At 34.0% G+C, this 20,438-nt stretch overlaps 3 protein-coding genes across 3 annotated transcripts; 1 reads left to right on the top strand and 2 right to left on the bottom strand.

Moving 5' to 3' along the window:
- Positions 1–589: 589 nt before the first annotated feature.
- On the bottom strand, positions 590–5,844 carry LOC141818982 (phosphoethanolamine N-methyltransferase 2-like). The gene is made up of 12 exons (XM_074706373.1): positions 5,631–5,844; positions 5,390–5,508; positions 3,991–4,128; positions 3,728–3,865; positions 3,105–3,248; positions 2,808–2,918; positions 2,569–2,710; positions 1,643–1,923; positions 1,364–1,525; positions 1,229–1,282; positions 1,063–1,137; positions 590–970 (listed from the first exon to the last, which is right to left on the bottom strand). Exons 1-12 carry the CDS (start codon positions 5,662–5,664, stop codon positions 872–874), a joined length of 1,497 nt encoding a protein of 498 aa, XP_074562474.1. The 5' UTR covers positions 5,665–5,844; the 3' UTR covers positions 590–871.
- A 3,180-nt stretch (positions 5,845–9,024) lies between these two features.
- LOC141818984 (putative calcium-binding protein CML14) lies at positions 9,025–9,783 on the bottom strand. The gene has a single exon (XM_074706375.1). The coding sequence runs from the start codon at positions 9,689–9,691 to the stop codon at positions 9,200–9,202; it is 492 nt and encodes a 163-aa protein (XP_074562476.1). The 5' UTR covers positions 9,692–9,783; the 3' UTR covers positions 9,025–9,199.
- A 3,639-nt stretch (positions 9,784–13,422) lies between these two features.
- LOC141818986 (paired amphipathic helix protein Sin3-like 4) lies at positions 13,423–20,370 on the top strand. Its single transcript, XM_074706378.1, has 12 exons — positions 13,423–13,639; positions 13,723–13,877; positions 13,992–14,119; positions 14,224–14,478; positions 15,643–16,073; positions 18,304–18,918; positions 19,002–19,102; positions 19,191–19,329; positions 19,406–19,549; positions 19,761–19,924; positions 20,001–20,082; positions 20,157–20,370. The coding sequence occupies exons 1-12, from the start codon at positions 13,427–13,429 to the stop codon at positions 20,301–20,303; spliced, it is 2,574 nt and encodes an 857-aa protein (XP_074562479.1). The 5' UTR covers positions 13,423–13,426; the 3' UTR covers positions 20,304–20,370.
- The last annotated feature ends 68 nt before the right edge of the window (positions 20,371–20,438 follow it).

The following is a 20,438-nucleotide window of genomic DNA, read 5'->3' on the forward strand; positions in this document are numbered from 1 at the left end:
TAAGTAACTATAATTTTTTTCCTTTATTTAGTTAATCCGTAGATTAATCATTTTTCAGTTGCGAATATATCCGTCACTTCAAATCATTATCATATATTATAACAATATAGCATTTGTAATGTTTCATAAAAAAAACTTATAAAATAAAAATATCAATAGATACCTTCTCAAAGCTAACTCAAAATCTACACACTGAACACATAATTCATTTAAAATATATAAATTAAATTTATGAATATAATCTATTAATTCGAATAACGAATAATACGATGAATTCTTTGATAAAAGGATTAATTTTTTATTTAAAAATAATTAATTTATATTTATAAAATAAATATTAATATTATAAAAAATAAAATTATTATCCAATTTAAAAAGTGAAAATAATTTTTTAATTTTATTTACATTTAACTTTCATTCTCTTTCTATTCTTCTCAAACAAAATAACAAATGTTATCCTTCCAAACAAAGTAAACAAATACTTTACATCCCCTGCTTTCCCTTCTTTTTTCCTTTCTATTAAAGAACTTTGTGCTCACCCTATCGTAAGATGTTAACGCCATTTGTTTGGATAACAAATTTCTCTATCCATCAAATGAGTCGATATATATTCATTCAATTAAGCAAAATATTGATGGTCAAAGAACTTTGCGACTTATGCAAACTCAGGACATAATAGTGCAGAGTAGTCATAATAGTGCAGGGTAGTAAGTGGGGTAAATCAAATCCAACTTGAGCATAGTTCCACTGGGCAAATGTTCTAATACAAGGCATTCCTCATGAACACAAACATCCTAATGTAAAAGCAGACACGCGGGCATTCTATGATAAGCAAGCACACAGTAAAACAAACTAGCTACGGTTCCAGTGTTTATTTCTTCTTTGCAATGAAGAGGCCCCACCTCTGCTCACCAACTGAGCTCCTCTTCAGCTTTGCCTTCCAGCCATTTACGATATCATCATAGTCTTCCTGCTTGTCAACCAATAGTATACATATATATTAGACTTGTTTATATTGTATTAGTCTAATACCAGCTTATATCGTTCTAATTCCCTTTCTACCTGTGAGAAATCTTGTATGAATGCTTCCTTTTCCTTCTCGACTGCATCCAATTCCCTCTGCAGAACCTCCAAGAACTGTAAAGAGGAGAAGATAAAATAGCTTTAAGTTGAATCCTGTATGTATTGATCATTAAACTAGTTTTGGGGATATTTTTGAGAGTAGAACCTGATTTGTCCTGTCCTCCGCAATAACTTCATCAAACCCAGCATCCTCTAGCATCTGGACACAGATATGACACTGATTACCATTGATGTAATCATGCACAGCGCATGGAGCTGAGTATTGTCTTTGAAAACTAACCTTGCCATAAGCTTCTACATCATGGAGATCATATCCTCTTTGCTTAATATACTCTGCGAAATCCTCCGATGGAGTCCCTGAATTCTTGCAGTAGTCACTGATAAGGACCTTACCACCAGGTTTCAACCACTTGAAAAAGCTCTTGAACAATGATGGTTTGTCCTGAAGAAACAAACACCATTTTTAGTAATGACAAGTAGGTGATATATGTATGTTGAACACAACAATTATAGCAGTATGTGGTATAATCAAACAAGAAGTTGCTATGATAGAACATACTTGTATATGAAGGATAGTGTCACGGCTGTATATAACATCAAATGTGTTGTCCGGGTATGTTTTCTTTGTGCAGTCAGCCACCTCAAACTCTACCGAGCATTTCAGTCCAATTGCCCGTTCAAGAGCCAAGGATATCATATTTATTGAAAGATCTATCCCAACCACATCAACTTTAAAGTTCTCAGCCATATAGAAGTCACCTCCCCCAATGCCACACCCAACATCAAGAACCTTTTGTCCAGGTTTAAGTTCAAGCTTCGCTACAAACTCCTTTGTAGTGTCTAATAGGATAGAAAGAAAAAGCCGAGTTATAAGGAATATCTATAAAACATCAAACAGTATGTACGACATAGTGAATTACTTGAGATCCAAGATTGAACATCATTACTTATAAGTCAATGATAAGCAAACTACTCAAGACCCATCATGAGCAATTATGATTCTTTGTCATCAGTTGTCATCTAGGCAGATGTGGGCTAGTGGCATGAATTCGATATTAACTTGACTTTGCTCATGTTGGAACTATTTCAGTATAATCAAGACCAAACACATTATTATGGATGTTCTATTAACAACATTTACAAAGTTGCATGAAAAAGTTGAGAAATCCATAGGTAACCATTTAAGAAAACTTAGCTCTAGGGAAATTTTATGGTCTATGAGAGACATTTGGTAACCAACTTGGAACTTTTATTGAAATAATAAGTGCTTAAAACAAAGTGAATATTATTGTCTGAGCTATGTGATAGATCTCTATATCAGAGTCAACTAGAACATTAAGTGAAGCATCTAGCCTATATGATAGTATATAAAGCTTCCTAAATATTGCATGAATGGAAACAAAGACGGATGATAGGAGGGTTAAAGCAAAATTTATACTCAAAACATAGCATTATAAGGATGATAAAACTGTAATTTACTCTTACCGATTCCTCCAGTGCTTACAAAACCAGCTCCAAAGACATGCTCGTAGCGTAAAATTCCACTGTTTTTGTATTGCACATTGTCTAAGAAACGTTGGAAACCACGGTCATCATCTGACTTTACTTTTTGCCACATCCAGCAGACCTACATTTTTGGAAAATAATACAGTAACATTGAAAAAGAGCCAAACACTTTATTTTCGAAAAAAAATGAAGAGTGAGAATATAAGATTAAAGTCTACCTGGTTTTGATTTTTCTTGTTCTTCACATAAGCTGAAATGCACTTGCATGTAATAAGAGAGAGTTCAAAGGAGTTTCCTTGGTCATCGTATGTTTGACATTCCTTAAACACCTGCATTAAAATCTAAAATTTGATACTGCAACAATAGGAATATTTTTGTACTATACAAGATTATTGATGCCACAATCAATAACCTAATTTTAGGTATCAGAGCAAAACAAAGATTTTTATTGAGGCTAATAGAATAAAGGAACTTGGACAATCTCACAGTAAAAGAATCTGTATCAGATGCATTACCTTCGTATAAAATCGTGGCTCCCGGTAATGTGTTGGATTGACTTTCCTTCTTGAATCGCCAGATTGATGGAAGCAAGATTCTCTGAAAAAGATATATCCACCAACCTTCACCCATTTTACCATCCTCTCAACCAGTTCTTCCACCTTTGCAAAAATGACAAGTTTTTAGGTGTTGTGGTCAATGATTGTAACAGCAAGCCTAACTTGTAGTTCTAAAGATCCCTGCTTCTTTAAATATAAAAGGACTGTCTCATATAGAATTTTTTTTTTTAAATGGTATAAAATAAACAGATTTCATATTATTCATTGGTCAATAGAGAAATTCACTACATATGCTGATTCTGGTTGTCTCATTCTAAAGGTGTTTAAACTCTAGAAAAACTGTTGTGGAAATGAAAATTGATTGGGATAGCTTAGGAGCAGAAGATCAGACAGTTCAATCATCAATTGTTATGAGTGTAATCATTAACAATCAGAAAATATGTTGGTAAAATAGACCTAGACATGTAGATGTATAAAGCTGAACATGTATACTTGTAGATAAACAACAAGCTTCTTATAACAAATTAGAGCAATAGCAAAACAGAACAAGAAAATACGAATATCCAAATAGGTTTCATTACCTCTTTATCAGAAAGATACATCAATAGCCAATTTGAGAATATCAGGTCTATAGAATCTGCTTTAATAGGTAAGTTTGGTGATGTCACATCAGCACACAGAAAGCTAGCATTCTTATAGTGCCCATTCAAACTCTCATTCTGCAATGTAAGACAAAATGGAACATGATGTTTAGATGAATATTTCCATGAAGACAATCTAACATTAACAATCTGTAGGGCATTAAATGAATATTGTTTTGATGGGAAAAATTTGCCTAAAATACCTTCTTAATTACACTCTCAATGAAGTCCAAGGCCAGAACATGACCAGCTTTTTTAGCTAGTTCACCAGTAAAACGACCAATACCAGCCCCAAGTTCCAAGACGGATTTTCCTTCATACGGTGGAAGTAATGATATGACCTGCAGGATGAGAAGATATATGAGTAGAAATACTAGAACTTATTGCAAAATCCTAAATAGCAAATAAAGATGTAGATATTCAGCAGTATTACAAGTGACAACTTAATGAAAAGGTAAGAAACTAAAGAAAATTCGTTGTCATGGAGATCATATGGGCCTTGGGTTGATAGGTTAGGCTATACAACTAAAATCGCTTTAAAAAGAACTACAAGTTTCTGGTGCTAACGAAATATTAAAAGAAGTATATGAAATAAGTGGCTTTGTTATTTAGGGATTTTCACACGTATCATTCAATCTATATAAATATAGTTTTTGATATTAGATTTATGCCACAAATGTAAGGATCCAAGCATTCTCAGTAAATAACAGTTCAGCCGCAAGCCCTCACTGGCATAGTTGTTGGGGCATCCATTTAGGTTATCACCAGTTCACGAAGTTCCAAGGCAAAGTTTGAACACCTTGTTTAGTTCTGCTTGTGCAATTTTCAACATTTAATGAGCCACTTTGAAGTTCTATTTAAAAACATGTCAGCCAAGACAGAGACATTTTATGTTTTTCTCTCCCTCTTCTTCTCTGAGATATTTCAGTTCACATCATTGCCAAAATCAAAATAGGCCATTAATGATTAATTGATAAAAAAATGATTAAGAGTCATCAATAGTGGAAATTCGGATCAGACACCTAAAAGGAGCTCTCAGATAGGAATTAGGAGAAATCAAGAATAAAAACAGAGAAAGTTCATACTTCCCATGTAGCATGTTCTGTTGGCTCCATCTTTATGCTTAGTAGATTTAAGATGAAGCGTCTTCTTGTTCTATGTTCTATCCCAGAATAATTTTGGAAGTTCTGTTCATTGATAAGTTCAAACCTTAAAAAGTTTCTTTTTGCCAGGTTAGTTCCATTTTGTCTATTTTTTCCTTTCCAGAGCAATGATTCAAGAGAATTAAGTACAATTTTATTTTGAATCTGAAAAGATCATACCGCATATTTGAAGCCCTAAAAGTTCTCTCTTGTTTTTCGTGGTTCAAGTTTATCTAAGTTCGGCGTTTGTTCTTGTGCAAGTTCTGAGACTGTCAAAGCCGGTTCAGGTCCGAATCCAAAATTAATAGTGGGTATATATTATCAAAAAAAAATTATATTATTGTTTTTTCATGATCCAAATTTTTGATGGATGAGAGTATCGATACTCGAGGCCACCAAAGCCATTCGACAACTACTTAAGAAACATCCATAACCAGCGTAAGGAAGATAATGAATATACCTCAGGCCTCTCTTCCTTGTCGAGTTCAGAGGCATGGGAATCGAGCATCATTGCCTCCACGGTAAGATCCTTTGAATGCTCCATCCAGTAGCTTTTCTGTACCTCGCGCTCTATTTCCCCTGTCACGGATCCAATTAACAACGTCGCAGCAGTCAGATCGATAAGTTTTATCAACAAAAATGAGGGTTTAGAAATAGGCAACTCAAATCTGCTCAAGTCAAAGACAGATCTACGATCTTACCATTGACGGCGACAACAGTGGTAATTGAACCCATAGATTTTTGAGTCAGATCTCGATTTTCTCTTGCGGGTTGATGTAAGAGAGTCTAAGATCCCTCGACGGCGAGGCGAGACCTAGAGAAGCTACGAGATCGGCGATCGTAAGCCCTCCCTCTCTGCTGCATGTAAAATAACAGCAGACCCGCTCTTCCTCGATATCTCCGGCGATCTTTGCTCCTTGCCACGACTCAGTACTTATAGAGTTAGGGTGGAAGCGACAGAGGAGAGCGAGAGAGTGACGAGGCGGCATGACTCACGAGGGCGGAAGCACCGCATAGAAATGAACGTGTTGGTGGTGTCCGTACGGAAGAACGCGAACGGGAGCACGGAAACCGTCCATCTTCCATGGATACAGATTCTCAAAAAATCAAAATATTTTGATTATCATCAAAACACATCACGTGTAAAAAAATAATATTTAAAATATATTTTATCTTAAATTTTATTTCATATATATATATATAATGATTAATTCAGTTCTATAAAAAATTTTCACTGATAATCAAAATAAATTTAAAAAATACAGATGAATAGATGATTTAATATTATAAATTTTTTTATAATGTATCTTGTGTGATATTTAAATGCTTGTTACTTACAAAATCCGTCAAAATCCTCGTTAGCTAAAATACTATTTCTTCTTTTACGGTGTGGACTAAGGATTACAATAATTTTAATCAAAATTATCAAAACTGCTCTAATTTTGATAAAATTATTTCAACAATTGTTAAAATTATAATTTTGATCAACACAAAATCTCTTTATAATCTAGTAGTGTTATTGATCAAAAGTACTTTGATTAATATTGATCAAAATTATTCTAATAATAATTCAAAATATATGCTTATCAAGATTATTATTAGTCAAAATTATAATTTTGATCAATATTAAAATAATTTTGATTGACATTAGAGTAGTTTTGACTAACTTTATAATAATTTTGACTAATATGAAAATTTCATTATTAAAATAATTTTAATTAAATTTAAATAGTTTTTATCAATATTCAAATTTTTTAAATTATTATTAGACAGTTTTAATTAATGTTAAAATAACTTTGACTTGAATTACTTATAATAATTTTGGTTAAAATTGTTATACAATAACCAATCAAGTAATAAAAAGTAATTTAGTAAAACAAACCAAAAAACTAGAATGTAACATGCTCCTGAACACTCTAGTCATTTCGTTAGAATGTCAAATCGTCATAAGTTGAAACTGAGTGCAGAATTGATTAATTTTAATTTGGTTTTTCGAAATCGAATAGTATGTTGTCGGATGAACACCAAGTGTTCGAGAGTGCAAGTCTCGAGCGATCTTCACTAGCCTCGAATAAGATGTTGCTAGACAAATGTTGAGCATTCAAGAGTGCAAGTCTTGAGCAATCTTCTTGAGTTTGAATGAGATGTTATCGGAGAAACGTTGAGTACTCGAGAACGTCTATCATCGTAAAAACTCTTAGTGCATTGAGATGAGAGATTAGCACAAATGCTGATCTAGATCAAATGTAACGTGATCGACCATTCAGCTATAATTTTAAAAAAACTAAATTTTTGAAAAATATATAAAAATTGAGTATTGTATATATTTTTTAAACGTTTATGGTAGTTTAATAAATTTTTAAAAATTGTTTTCGAGGCTAAAAGGAATAATATGAAGAAAAAAACTTTATAATAGAAAAATGAAGTAGCGCATAATGAAATATATGCGCTGCATGCGTATTGTCACCCTGCACTAGTCGACGGATTAGGTCAGTGTGGCCCTTTGGAATCCCTGCGACTATTGGACGGCCGGATGCAAGGGCATCTGTTGTGTGATCCCGTGTTTCCCTATTTCACAGTGCACGCCCCTACCGCTCTTCCGCGTGCGTCTGCTGCAGGCCAAATCCACACTTGGAGTGAGATGACTGGATTCACAAACGATCGAGTCGATGAACCACTTGTTGCGGATCCAGTTCCCGATGCGATGCTCTATTATTGGAGGGTGAGAGATCCAATGGAGCCCAGTTGTCACATTAATTAAATAGCATTTAATTTAAATCTAATAATCAAATCATAAAAAACGTTATCTACAATTAAATAAACTGAGAACGCAGACGCTCCTTAAAAAAAAAATTAAAAAAAAGATATCTCTTCAATAATTTTATTTAAAAAATACTCCTGATTCAATATTATTATAATAATTACAGATAACTATTAGAATATGTAAAAATTATCAAATAATTATTAAAATATATAAAAATTATTCAATAATTACTATAATATATTTAGGATGGATTCATAATTTAAAATTTAATCATATAGAAGTTACCTGCCATAATATATAAAAGTTATAATTTATTTAAAATGAATTTATCTGTGAATACTATTATATCAACATAATATTTATCAATTTGATTAAAATTATTTAAATTTATCAAAATTATTTTAAAATAATTGCAAAAGTTATTATGTAATTGCTATAACTCTAAATTTTAAATTCACCTCTACTACTCAATAGTTTTTACATGATATGAATCCTAAATTTTAAATTCATTCTAAATATGTTATAATAATTATTGGATAACTTCTACAACTATATGAAATCTCTATTTAATTTTTATTAAAAAGAGATGCCTATTTGATGTTATGCTTAATTGGGATGCCATTGTGACAAATATTCAACTGTGATTAAAATAAACAAATGCGAAATAATCTTCAATATAAGTGATTAAAATTTTCTTATCTAGTAGAAGAATGCAAACATTAAATAAACAATTTATAGATTAGAGGTAAGTTATCTAGTTATTATAAGTTATTATAATTTATTTAAGATGAATTTAAAATTTAAGACGGATCTCTAAACACTATTATATCAACGTAATTTTTAATCAAAATTATTTAAATTTATCAAAATCATTTTAAAATAATTGTAAAAATTATTATATAATTATTACAATTCTAAATTTTAAATTCACGTTAACTACTCAATATTATAAAGTTATTATGTAATTGCTATAATTCTAAATTTTAAATTCACCCTAATTACTCAATAACTTTTACATATCTCATTCTAAATATATTATAATAACTATTGGATAACTTCTACCACAACCCTGAATCAAAGAGTATTTTGGAAAAAAAATGATGAAACCTCTCATTGATTTTTATTAAAAAGAGATGTATGTTATCCTTAATTGGGACGCCCTTGTGACAAATATTGGTGCTGTTCTCAAATGTGAAATAATCTTCAATATAAGTGATTAAAATTTTCTTCTCTAGTAGAAGAATGCAAACATTAAATAAACAATTTATATGATTAGAGGTAACCTTGTGTCTATCAAAAAGGGGAATGAAAAATAAAGCGAATAATATGAAGAAAAAAAATGAAACCAAACCAATTGAATCAGTCGATCGATACTATCTCTCTAACTGCATTAGCTTCTTCTGTACATTGATTCAGTCGCAAAGGCTAAGGCATTAATCAAGATTAGCTAATAACAATTAGAAAAGGGGGAAAGAGATCACACCCGCACGCCTACGAGGTGTTCGATCAATTGGCGACGAGGGTGTCGCCGAGGAACTCGGCAGCGGACTTGGCCATGACGGCGGCGAACTCCTGGAAGCTGATGACGCCGTCTCCGTCGGTGTCGGCCTGGCGCATCATATCGGTGAGCTCGAAGAAGGTGAGGGGCTGGCCCATGCGGGCCATGGAGCGCGCGAGCTCAGCCGCGGAAATGAAGCCGTTGCCATCGCGGTCGAAGGAGCGGAAGACCTCGAGGAGCTGCTCCTGGTTGAGGAGGACCTGATCTGTCATGGCGGGGGCGAGCGCAGCGGCGAGCTCGTCGAACTCGACGGATCCGTTGCCGTTGGCGTCCATGTTGGCGAGGAGGGAGTGGATCTGGTCGCCGCCGGGCTTGAGGCCGAGCGAGCGGAGGAGGGCGGCGAGCTCCAGATGCGTGAGGCTGCCGTCGCCGTCCATGTCGAAGCGGTCGAAGATGTCGCGCAGCTGCTTCAGCTGCTCGGCTTGCATCGGGAGGGCCATCGATCGGCGGCGAAGGAGGATGGCTTCGGCGACGGCGGACGCGTAGGAAGCGGTCAAGGTGTTCGACAGAGAGGCTGAGAGACGTTCGGGAAAGGGTTCCTTTATTTATTTCAAGGTCAAAACAGAGAACGCGTCGTGGACTTGGATCGGGACTGAACCAGCTTTAAGGGCAAATTTCATTTTTGAACAAAATAATACATAAAAAATCCCTAATTTATAATCGATATTTCGAGTTAAATTGCTAATTCGAATGCTAAACATCCGGGTTCAGGAGAATCCAAGCCGTCCATCAGCACCTTGCGCGGATCTCGGCGGCACATCGCACGAATCTTGATGTTCCGCCCGCGCGCCGTCGTTAAATCCCTCGCCACAGCTTCGGCTTCACTCTCTTCAGCAAGTCGAAGGCTCAAACCCCCTGCTCAAGCATCACCAGCCCTTATTCCTGATCGAAGGATTGAATTATCAAGGCGAATCGATTTGATCGCGAATCTCCTTTTGCTGGAAGTTGTCGCCGACCGCGAGCGAGCAAATCTTTCTTGATTTTGTGGTTCTCGCTCTTTGTTGGGTAGAATGAGAAGGTTTGAAACGATATGGATGCTGCCGTGGGCCGCAAGATAAAGGAGATGGTATCGGAATCCCCTACGCATGATCGGTGAGCTACGTAGATTAGTATTTTGCTTGTGGTTCTTTCTTTTCTTTCTTTCTTTTTTCTTTTATCGGTGTGTGAGGTTTTGTTTCTAAAAAGGAAGAAACAATGTGGGTGTTTTTCTTGAAGAGAACCCAAGCGATACCGCAGTGGTAGTGATGAGAAACCAGATTCCAGAGATGCCAAAAAGTATTTGATGGTTCTGGCACACAGTCTCGAAGTTGAGGAGTATCAGAAATTCCTCAATATTATGAGGGATTCCCGAGATAAAAGGTTTACTCCTGATTGTTGTTTCATCGTGTATTCGTCCAATTTATTGTTAATCTTTGTTTCTCAAAGGAAAAGAAAAGAAAATATATATCTCGATGCTTATTGCAGGATCGATCGGGTTGAGTGTGTCGAAAAGGTGAAAATGTTGCTTCAAGGGAAACCTGACTTGTTTCTGGGCTTCCAGGACTTCTTGCCAAAGAGTCTTGATGCAAAAGATTGTTGCACCTATGATAAAATGTCAGACTACTGGGATGCCTTAAATTTTATTTGTAAAATAAAGGTAATCCTTGGTTTGTACTATAATTGGTGCACATTGGACTTAATTGCCTATTTGTTTACTGGTTTTGGTAGTGCAGAATCTCTTCTCTGATAATGATGACAACTACAGTTGTTTTTTGGAGATCCTGAACATGTGTCTTACTTATTGCATGCCCGTCAATGAAGTATATCAAGAGGTCCTTCAGTTTTACTTTGACCATTTTCTAGCGAAGATTGCTTATTTCTAGAACTCTCTTAAAACAATGTTTTCATACAGGTAATGATACTTTTTCAAGACCATGATGATTTGCTTGAAGAGTTCAATTGTTTCTTGTTCAATTGTTCAAAAGGAGTATCTTTTAGTCATGAGTCATCTCGAGGTCTTATCAGGCAAACAAGTACAGATGATTGTGGAGGTAAAAAGGTATACATTTTGAAAAAGGTTTGAGTAGGACTAGTTGATAAAGAAACCATGAATTTGAAGTTTAACATATTTTCCCCTTCTAGATGCTTCAAATAAAAAGGTATACTCATTTGCAAGATCTAGAACACATTGAAAGAATGAAACAAATTCAGAGAAGTGATGAGATCTCCAAAGGATATCCGTTGAGTAACATGTGCATACAACATGAAACAAATTTGAACAGTTCAACGTTGCACAGTGATGAAGAAGGTATTTAAGATTTTACAGTTCTATATCATTTAGCAAGTGTTTGGTAAAAGGTAATCTTGCAGGATTACTTGTAACTTTGCAAGTGCTAATCTTTCCCACATTTTGCCTTTTCTGACGGGGTTTGGATTATTTTTATTAGGGTTGGTAATATATGCCATTCCCTCTTAGTAATCTTACAATGACACTTTGTGACAAAATATGCATATTCAATAAAATCTATCTTCAGTCAATTTACTTCTAGTATTGACATAAAAAATAATTATTCTATCTCAATGAATCAATTTACTTTGATGCTTTTATTTCTTTGGCATTTTAATTTTTATGCACTAGCTTTCATTAGGTGTTATAACAAATTAGTGTGTTAGGTATTATTTCATAGGATAATTGATTCATCGTTCCTGGTAATTTTTAGTTATAGATAACATGTCAATGTAAGAATGTCAGCAACTTTATAGCATTTTTGTATGTGTGTGTTTTTGGTCAACAAAACTATTTATCTTTTTCATAATTCTACATGATAATCATGATTTTCTACAAGGTTACTTGATAATGCACCAAATGTCATCCTGAGGTTTTGTGGTTTGCAATTTATCAAAATTAACTTGGCAATTGACAAACCATCCATATATAATATGATGTTTATGTCTTTATTATTTAGATGAGTAACTACATATTCATTATATCAGTTTATTTATGAATTAATTTTTGAAGTGTTATTATTCAGTTTACACTCTCATAAAACCATTTTTCTTTTTTAAAAAAGGCTACTATATGTTCTGAAAATTTTGATTTTAGCGGAGTTTGTCTGAACTTTTACATTTGCTAAATATATAAATATATACATATACTTTAAAGTTTATAAACTATTGTTACTTTAGTGTATTGTATGGTAATTTTAATTAGTCACCATGCCATTTGAAATATTGACTCAATAATCATGTCAAACTTGTTTGCTAAAAGGCTTATCAAACTTGAGCAAAATTCAAGCTCAATTAAAAATAATGTTGTGCTTATAAAGTTAGCTAAAACTCAATTTAATAATTGAATTAATATTACTTTTTTTTTAATATGTTCTTGATAATCTAGAATTTTAGATTGTGAGGAATATCAAAAAAGTGTATCAATATATTCCACAGGTAACCTATATTTGTATACATATATGTATTGTATTTTTTTTATATACTTGCATTAAAAGCTAAATAAATAAGATCATAAATGAGTTCTAAATTAGATTGTTAATGTATTTATTCATGATTTTTTTACAGGTTCTATTTATGAATGTTAACAAGTTGAGCTCAGAAGTGTCCAAGTTTGTTCATGGATCTTGTCAAGTTTAAGAATTTGGTTATGCTTGTTTACTATAAAATTTTCATACTGAATGAATATAAACAATATCTTAATGAGTTGAATTCCAACTAATGGAAAAACCACATCTTTGGATAAATGCTAACACAGTTTTCAATTCGATGGTTGCTACATTGCTAAGCTGGAAAGCACCCTAGTACTGCTTCTCTCCTCATTTAACCGATATGTTCTGCCTCTTTTAACATTTCTTTACCTTTAATTTAAACAATATATGTAACATAAGCAATATACATATGAAAGTCAATATAATATAGAAAAGAGATATTGGCGGAAAACTCCCTCTCTGACCTTTTTTTTAAAAAAATATTTTTATTAGATGATAAATCATGCATTATGTTCTACATGTGTGGTGTGGCCTGTGCCACAACACTGTGTAGTAATTTCATGATCTATATGCTGATGATTGCTGACATTCATGTTCTTATGGATAACTAGTGTCCAATTGTGCAACAAAATTTGAGCTATACTTTTTTCATTTTATCCTTCTAAGGCTGTTTCTTCTTGTGAAGCCCATATACCTATCATGGAAAAGGACACACTGATGGAGATGTGGGGAAAAGTATCTGGGAGTGTAAGTATTAAAGGGAAGTGCCTTGGTAGTGTTGACCCTCTCTCCAAAGATGCTGATGTTTATGGAGATAATCGTAGCTTAGAGGAAGAAAAATGTCAACCCATAAGAGAGAACTTCTCAAACTGTCAACGCTATGATACTAGTTATTGTTTTCTGCCAAACAATGTATGCTTCAGGTATTTTTTGTTTCTTTCTTTTAATTTGGCATTTTGTATTTTTTCTGAACTGTCATTTTTGTTTTTGAACAGTATCCAGTTCCTCGAGCAAGCTATATGACTGAGCTTGATGCATCTGTCTTGAATGATACATTGGTGTCTGTGCCCTCTGAAAATGAGAATTGCACTACTAAGTTCATGCACAGGAATAAATATGAAAAATGTCTATTTAGATGCGACGATGAGAGGTATGATACACATTCTTAGAATCATGAACTCCTATTGCAGATTATCTGACAGCACTATAACTTGTAAAATAGCACAAGCAATTTAACTAGATTCTAATAGTATGAATTCTCCAGGTTTGAGATGGATATTATGCTATGTAAGTTGGCTTCAACTGCTCAGAAGGTAGAGGATTTGCTAGAGAAGGTCCACCATAGCAAAATTGAACTGGGAACTATGTTTCAGATTAAAAACTGTCTTACTGGTTCGTATCTGCATGAAATGCCATTGCTAAATCATGTGGAATTAAAAAAAAAAAAAAGGAAAAGGATGGATATTAATATTCTGTTTTCAATTTTGATGCTTCAGATCAAGACTTCAGATGTATTGAACAATTATACAGTGACAATGGGCTGGAATTTGTTGGTCTTCTATGTGCAAATGCAAGCACTGTGCTTCCTGTGATATCAGCTCGTTTGAAGCAGAAGCAAGAGGAAGCATCAAGAAAGCGTGCAGAGCTTAATAAAGTCTGGAGTGAAGCTTGTGCAAAGTGCTATCCAAGATCACTTGATCACCGCAGTTTTCAATTCAAGCGGCAAGATAGAAGAAATTTGGCATCATCAGGTGTTTTAACTCCCAAAACTTAGCTAACATCTTTACACTCTTTGCAACCTTTCACATCATTCATGCTATCTAACATCAGAAGGTGCTTCTTGCATATGCAGCACCTGGGAAAGGTGTTACATATTTCTTTCTGCAGCGCTTCTCAATAGATAACTTGAATCTTTAAGTAATCAATACTATGTATCTGTTCAGATAAAGAACATTAGGTTGACTTACATTTTGCAGCTTTGTGGAATCATATTCTTAGTTCTTTTAACCTATCTAAATGAAAGCATATGCCCGCTCCAGTGTTCATCAAGGAACCACAGGAGTGGAAATTCTCATTAGTTCTTTTCATAGAGGGACCACAGGCTAAGAGAAAATTTTTAGTTGCTCCGGTACTTAGATTACAATATCCATAACAGTCTTTGGTTGGATTGGAATTTTACTGCTATATAGTGTCACAATGTGCTGTAATCAATATGCTTATAGATTGGTCGTTAGCCCACATATTTATCACTAATTTACCATCAAACTGCCTTTTCACAAGGCCTTAGGGCGGCTAGTTGAGGGATGCCTGGGGTGAACGTTATCATCTTTTTGCAAAAATACTATGTAAAAATAAGTGGACCATGCTGCCATAGTTCCATTCATTTTTGTGATCATATCACTCTGTCCAAGGTTATTTTCAGTTTGAATACTTTCACCAATGCTACTTTTGTAGAACTAAATCTGCTTAGAAGAGAATATTGTGGTGAGAACCTTTGCTTAGAAGAGCTATTTGGTAACTAATTTGCTCAGTTTGAATACTTTCACAAGATTAAATGATTGTTCTTATTTATTTATGTAATTTAGATTTTTCTTAGATTTCTTTATTGCTAATTCAGTGACAAGCTTATTCAGGAGTATCATATGTAGTATTTTGATGGGCCCTTCCTCATGCTGTTGCTGTTGCATTTTTTGGAATGATAAGCATACATGTGTAGCTCCTACTCTATTAATCTAGACATACGACATTTTAAGTAGGAAAAGTAAATGTGTTGGTCATATACTTCTTTCTTAAGTGAAATACTACTGTGGTTACTTTTGTTTGTTTTTTCTCATTTTCCCTGTCAAGGATTGCTCGACACTGCTGAATTTTTGCTTTGTTCTTATATCCTCATATCCTTTTCTTTTCCTGTTCAGTTTTGTTAGATGAATATAGACAAGTAAATGAGAGAATGGAGGACAATATGCTACTCAAGAGTGTTACTGGGAATGGACACATTAGTCCTACTATGGTATTTGAATATGCAGACAGAGAAATCCATGATGTACTTCACAAAATTATGGAATTCTACTGTGGTAAATATTGCAGCTCAAAAGAGGAAATGGACAATGTCATGAGGATATGGACAACCTTTTTGGAGCCAATATTTGGAGTTTTAACATGGCTCAAGGACACTGAAAGTTCCAAAGAAAAAACACATAATTATAGAAGTAGTGTGTCAACCTCAGCACATATTGATGTTTCTCTTGGTGCTAAAGGCTTCGTAACACACCTCAACTCTTCTCATACATCAAATGCATCTGTTTTCCTCACTCCAATTGGGAAAAAAGTTGTCAACAATTTTGAGGTATGAATTTGCCTTTATTATTAATTTTATATCATATATTCTACATTATCCGTGTTAGTATATAGACTTTGCCTTAGAAATTTTAGAACCCCAAAGAGATTACAAGTTTTTCTATGCTCCTATGCTAAAAGCTGCTAGCAAGAATGGAAGTTAATTAATCATTTTATTTAATTCTTAGATCTATTCTTTGATTTCTTAATTTTATATGCTTTTACTCTTTTTACCAACTAAACTGTTTTTCAAGGATTTTATTTTTAAATCTAAAAGTAGATGGGGCCAAAAATCATGTTCATTTGAAAAGAGAATGATAAAAGTGGGTATTAAAGTGAAAAGGGAGAGGACAATCACCTAGAAAAAAAGGGAAAGGAACAATTATGTATGAGTGGGATAAAATATATATCAACTTGTTAATGTGTGATTGTTTCTTTAAACCAAATCGACATGTTTTAAAAGCTTGTAGGATTTGTTAATTTGAAATACATATTCCTTTGCAAGTGTGAAACTGTAGAACAGGCACGAAATTTTAGTAGTCCAAAGCAAAATAGAAATTTGGCAGTGAAGCAAGATCCTTTGATCTATATTACTGGGTAGTATAATAGAATAACACAACTGAGATATAAATTAATAACACAATTGAGTCAACTATTAGTAGGAAATATACATAATCAGCAAATAAACTATCACAAAATCAAGCACACACCAAATTTCACCACGACCATCACCACTGCCATCAGCATGATCATCATCAAGTTGTGTTTATCCTAATTATCTGAGATTGTCTGCATGAATCTTATTCTCCATCAAGCTCAATGCAAGCCAATATCTAGTAATATAAAATTGGTTTTTCAAAATGCTCGAGTATATAATCCTTATAATGTCCTGAAATGATATAAAAGCTTGCCACTGGATTGGGACCAAAGTATAAGTGGTTCTCTTATCTGTTGTTTCTTTCCTTTACTTTTCCTGCTAAAGTTTGATAGATGAAAATCGATAAGTAAATTAAATGAGAGAATGAGGGCAATATGCTATTCAAGAGTGTTACTGGAAATGGACATATTAGTAGTATTTGAATATGTAGACAGAGAAAACCATGCAGATTTTCACCTATGAACAAGATTTTTTGAGTCAATATTTAGAATTTTAACATGGCTCCAAGACACTGAAAGCTCCAAAGAAAAGGAGCATAATTCTAGAAGTAGCGGGTGTTAGCCTTAGTGCAAATCAATGTTTCTCCTAGTGCTAAAGGCTTTGCAACATGTTTCAACTATTCTAAAACTTCAAACCCATATATTTCCATGCTCTAATCAGCTAAGCCAATGTTAAGAGTTTCGAGCTAATAATCTATACTTTATTTAATATTAGTTTTAAATCTTGTAAGTTCTACATTTATTGATGTAGTATATAGACTTTACCTTTGGTTTAAAGCTCCAAACAGATAACAAGCTTTTTCTAAGCTCCTATGCTAGTATGCTACAAGCTACTAGCAAGAATGAAAGTTAATCATCTTCTTTAATTCCTGTATCGAGTTGAAAAATACACAATTTTTCAAATTTGTGTTTCTTATTAAATATGCTAACACTCTTGCTTATTGACTGAAATGTTTTCAAGGATTTTTTCTTCATAAGAAGAGTAGAAACATATACCAAGAGTTCAAAGAATTTGTGTATTTTTCAACTCAATATAGCAATTTAAAAAATAATTAATAAATTTCTTTCTTTCTAGTAGTTTTTAGCATAGGAGCTTACAAAAAGATTGTTACCTCTTTGGGCTTCTAAAACTTCCAAGGAAAAGACAGCCTATATATTAAAATGGATAAATTAGACAATGAGATTTACAACTAGCATTAATAAAGTGAAATTACTCTGCTACTGCATTATCTCAACCTACTTGATTTTGTCTAAATGAATAGACAAGAAGAGTTCACGATGAACTTCTTCTCTGTTATCTCTCTTCAATTAATTGCAACTACAGAATGTTCTTTTATATGCTAATCCACTTTGTATTAATTCAATTGTAAGTTACAAGTGAATTTATCTTGTAAACAATGCTCATGTTTTGATTTTTTGAAAATTATAAATCCGTTTCCATTAATGTGAGAATATGACATTGGAAGCACAAGTCATTTTATGAACACATGACAAATAACTATGCCCTGTCGCTGTATCGTGTACTATTAGTGGTCATTGTCTAATCTGTCAGTATCTTCTGTTTCTGCTTCCTGTAACACCAGAAATGGGAGTCTGTTACGCACAAAAGCTGTAGTGATCCAATCCATTTTCATAAGAATGCCCATCCATCCATTGAAATTCCTACCGACTGTGAAGGTGAGAGGGAAGAGGGGGAGATATCTCCTGAAATCCATCTTGGAGAAGGTAATTTCTTGGATTTTGAAGATTCTGGGATGGAAAAGACTGCTGAATTCAAAAGGAGCTCAGAGTTGATATATCAGGTTGAGGCCAAAGAACGGTTTGGACAGGACAATTTCAGTGCTAACAATGGAAGTATGGAAAGATATCAAAGCAACATCGCAAAGGCTAATGAGGCAGTCGTAGATGCATCAGTTAGCAAAGATGATGGTGGCAACGATGCTGAGGAATCCTCTTATGAACATAGTGGGGAAAGGAAATGTGCTAATCAAGGTTTTATAAGTGAGAGAAAGTGGGTTGTAGAAATGCCTGATGTGGATATGTACGAGGCAGAGGGAACAAGTGAACCACTTTCAACTTTTTTCACAGAAATTTCTAAACCTCTTGCTCAGCATTTGCCTAAACAATTGTATGAAGATAGAGGATCAAGGATCTTCTATGGAAATTCTTCATTCTATTTGCTTTTTAGGCTTCACCAGGTAAGGGGAATGTTTTTCTAATTCTCTTAACTTTTTGCTTGAGCATAGATTTTCTTATCATTTTCTAATTTGTTCTTTGGCAGATTTTGTATGCAAGAATACTGTCATCGAAGATGAATGCTTCATCAACTGAAACTCGATTGAGAACTCTGAAGAAAGCAAATTCTCCTACTCACTACGCCAAGTAATTGATCATGAACAATTGCTATACTATATATGTTGGTTCAAATGCCAATTTCATGTATTTACATTGTTTCATAACATGAGTGCAGATTTAAGAAGGCCCTTTACAGTTATCTTAATGGTTCCACAAATAAATCAGAGTTTGAAGACGACTGTTTTGCATTTGTTGGACCTCAAGCGTATTTGCTGTCCACATTGGATGTTTTGTTATCTAAACTCATGAAACAGGTCTAATATGTGAAATTTTAGGATTTCGAATCAATTTTGTTTTCTTCTCAATGTGGCTTTTGCATCTTGCTTTCAGCTACAAGAAGTCGCATCCAATAAGATGGAAAACAAGTTCCTTCAGCTTTATGCGTATGAAAACTCCAGAAGACTATCCAGTGACCTGATTTATCTCCAAAATGCTCGTGCCATTCATCACGGGGACATATTCAGATTTAAATGTGTACGTTCTCATGACCATCTTTTGACTCTCAAGTTGGACATTATGATCAATTCTTGATTTAATCAATTACATTGCTCTTAAGTTTTTTTTTTAATCGATTAGTCTCATATCTCCTCAAATTACCATGTTTTGTTTAATTTACGCGTCATAATAAGTGTAGGAATTTATTGTATGCAAAATAGCTTTCTCATTGTTTTTCTCTTGTTTGCAGTCTGCGAATCCTACCAAGTTATCAATACAGTTGATGGAACACCCGTGTGAGGAATCTGAAACAACTACAGTTTCTAAAAATCCTAATTTTGCAGCTTACGTGCATAATCCCTTTCTTAAGAGCATTCCTGAGATAAAGGAAATGAGAAAACCTTTCCTTAATAGGTACCATTTTGTATAACCCTTTGTGAGTTTTTTCCCCAAAATTGACTAGTAATTTACAGGTTTCATTGGACTGCAGAAATATAGCAAAATCCAAGTCCAGTTGCAAAATTCAGATGGTCAACCGTCTTTCACTCAAGATGTTCAATTCTTCTCCTAAGGCACGTAGCTTAAATTTCCAAATTCCAACCAACACCTACTTTTATCACAAACTTATTTGGAGCGATACATACAGATTTATTATGAGATGGGCACAGAGGACTACCTCATCAAGCGAAAGAAGAAGAAACCATCCTCCAGTGATTCTTCATCTTGCAATAGTGCGACAAGTTCTTCACGTGTAGAACGTTTTAGGAGGTTTCTCTTTAAGCATTTAAATTAGTCCCCAGTCATGTGGCAGGTCACGTTTCTTTGTGTATGGCTGCTTAGCTATGACATGAGCAGGCAGGTGCCAAATACTGCTACTTGTACAGTGTTGCTATTGACATTACAAGATGGACAGATAATGAATAAAAAA

This window comes from Curcuma longa, unplaced genomic scaffold (assembly GCF_044706935.1).
Source record: "Curcuma longa cultivar G26 ecotype Majalengka, Jawa Barat unplaced genomic scaffold, ITB_CL_G26_1.1 contig_27153, whole genome shotgun sequence".
Classification (NCBI taxonomy): domain Eukaryota; kingdom Viridiplantae; phylum Streptophyta; class Magnoliopsida; order Zingiberales; family Zingiberaceae; genus Curcuma; species Curcuma longa.

Coding starts and splice junctions, on each gene's coding strand:
- LOC141818984 (XM_074706375.1), bottom strand. CDS start 9,691: ATGGCCCTCCCGATGCAAGCCGAGCAGCTGAAGCAGCTGCGCGACATC.
- LOC141818982 (XM_074706373.1), bottom strand. CDS start 5,664: ATGGGTTCAATTACCACTGTTGTCGCCGTCAATG. Junction 4,129..5,389: donor ACAAGGAAGAGAGGCCTGAG/GTATATTCATTA, acceptor CTCATCCTGCAG/GTCATATCATTACTTCCACC. Junction 1,283..1,363: donor ATGTAGAAGCTTATGGCAAG/GTTAGTTTTCAA, acceptor ATCTGTGTCCAG/ATGCTAGAGGATGCTGGGTT.
- LOC141818986 (XM_074706378.1), top strand. CDS start 13,427: ATGGAAAAGGACACACTGATGGAGATGTGGGGAAAAGTATCTGGGAGT. Junction 13,640..13,722: donor ATTGTTTTCTGCCAAACAAT/GTATGCTTCAGG, acceptor GTTTTTGAACAG/TATCCAGTTCCTCGAGCAAG. Junction 19,925..20,000: donor AGAAAACCTTTCCTTAATAG/GTACCATTTTGT, acceptor ATTGGACTGCAG/AAATATAGCAAAATCCAAGT.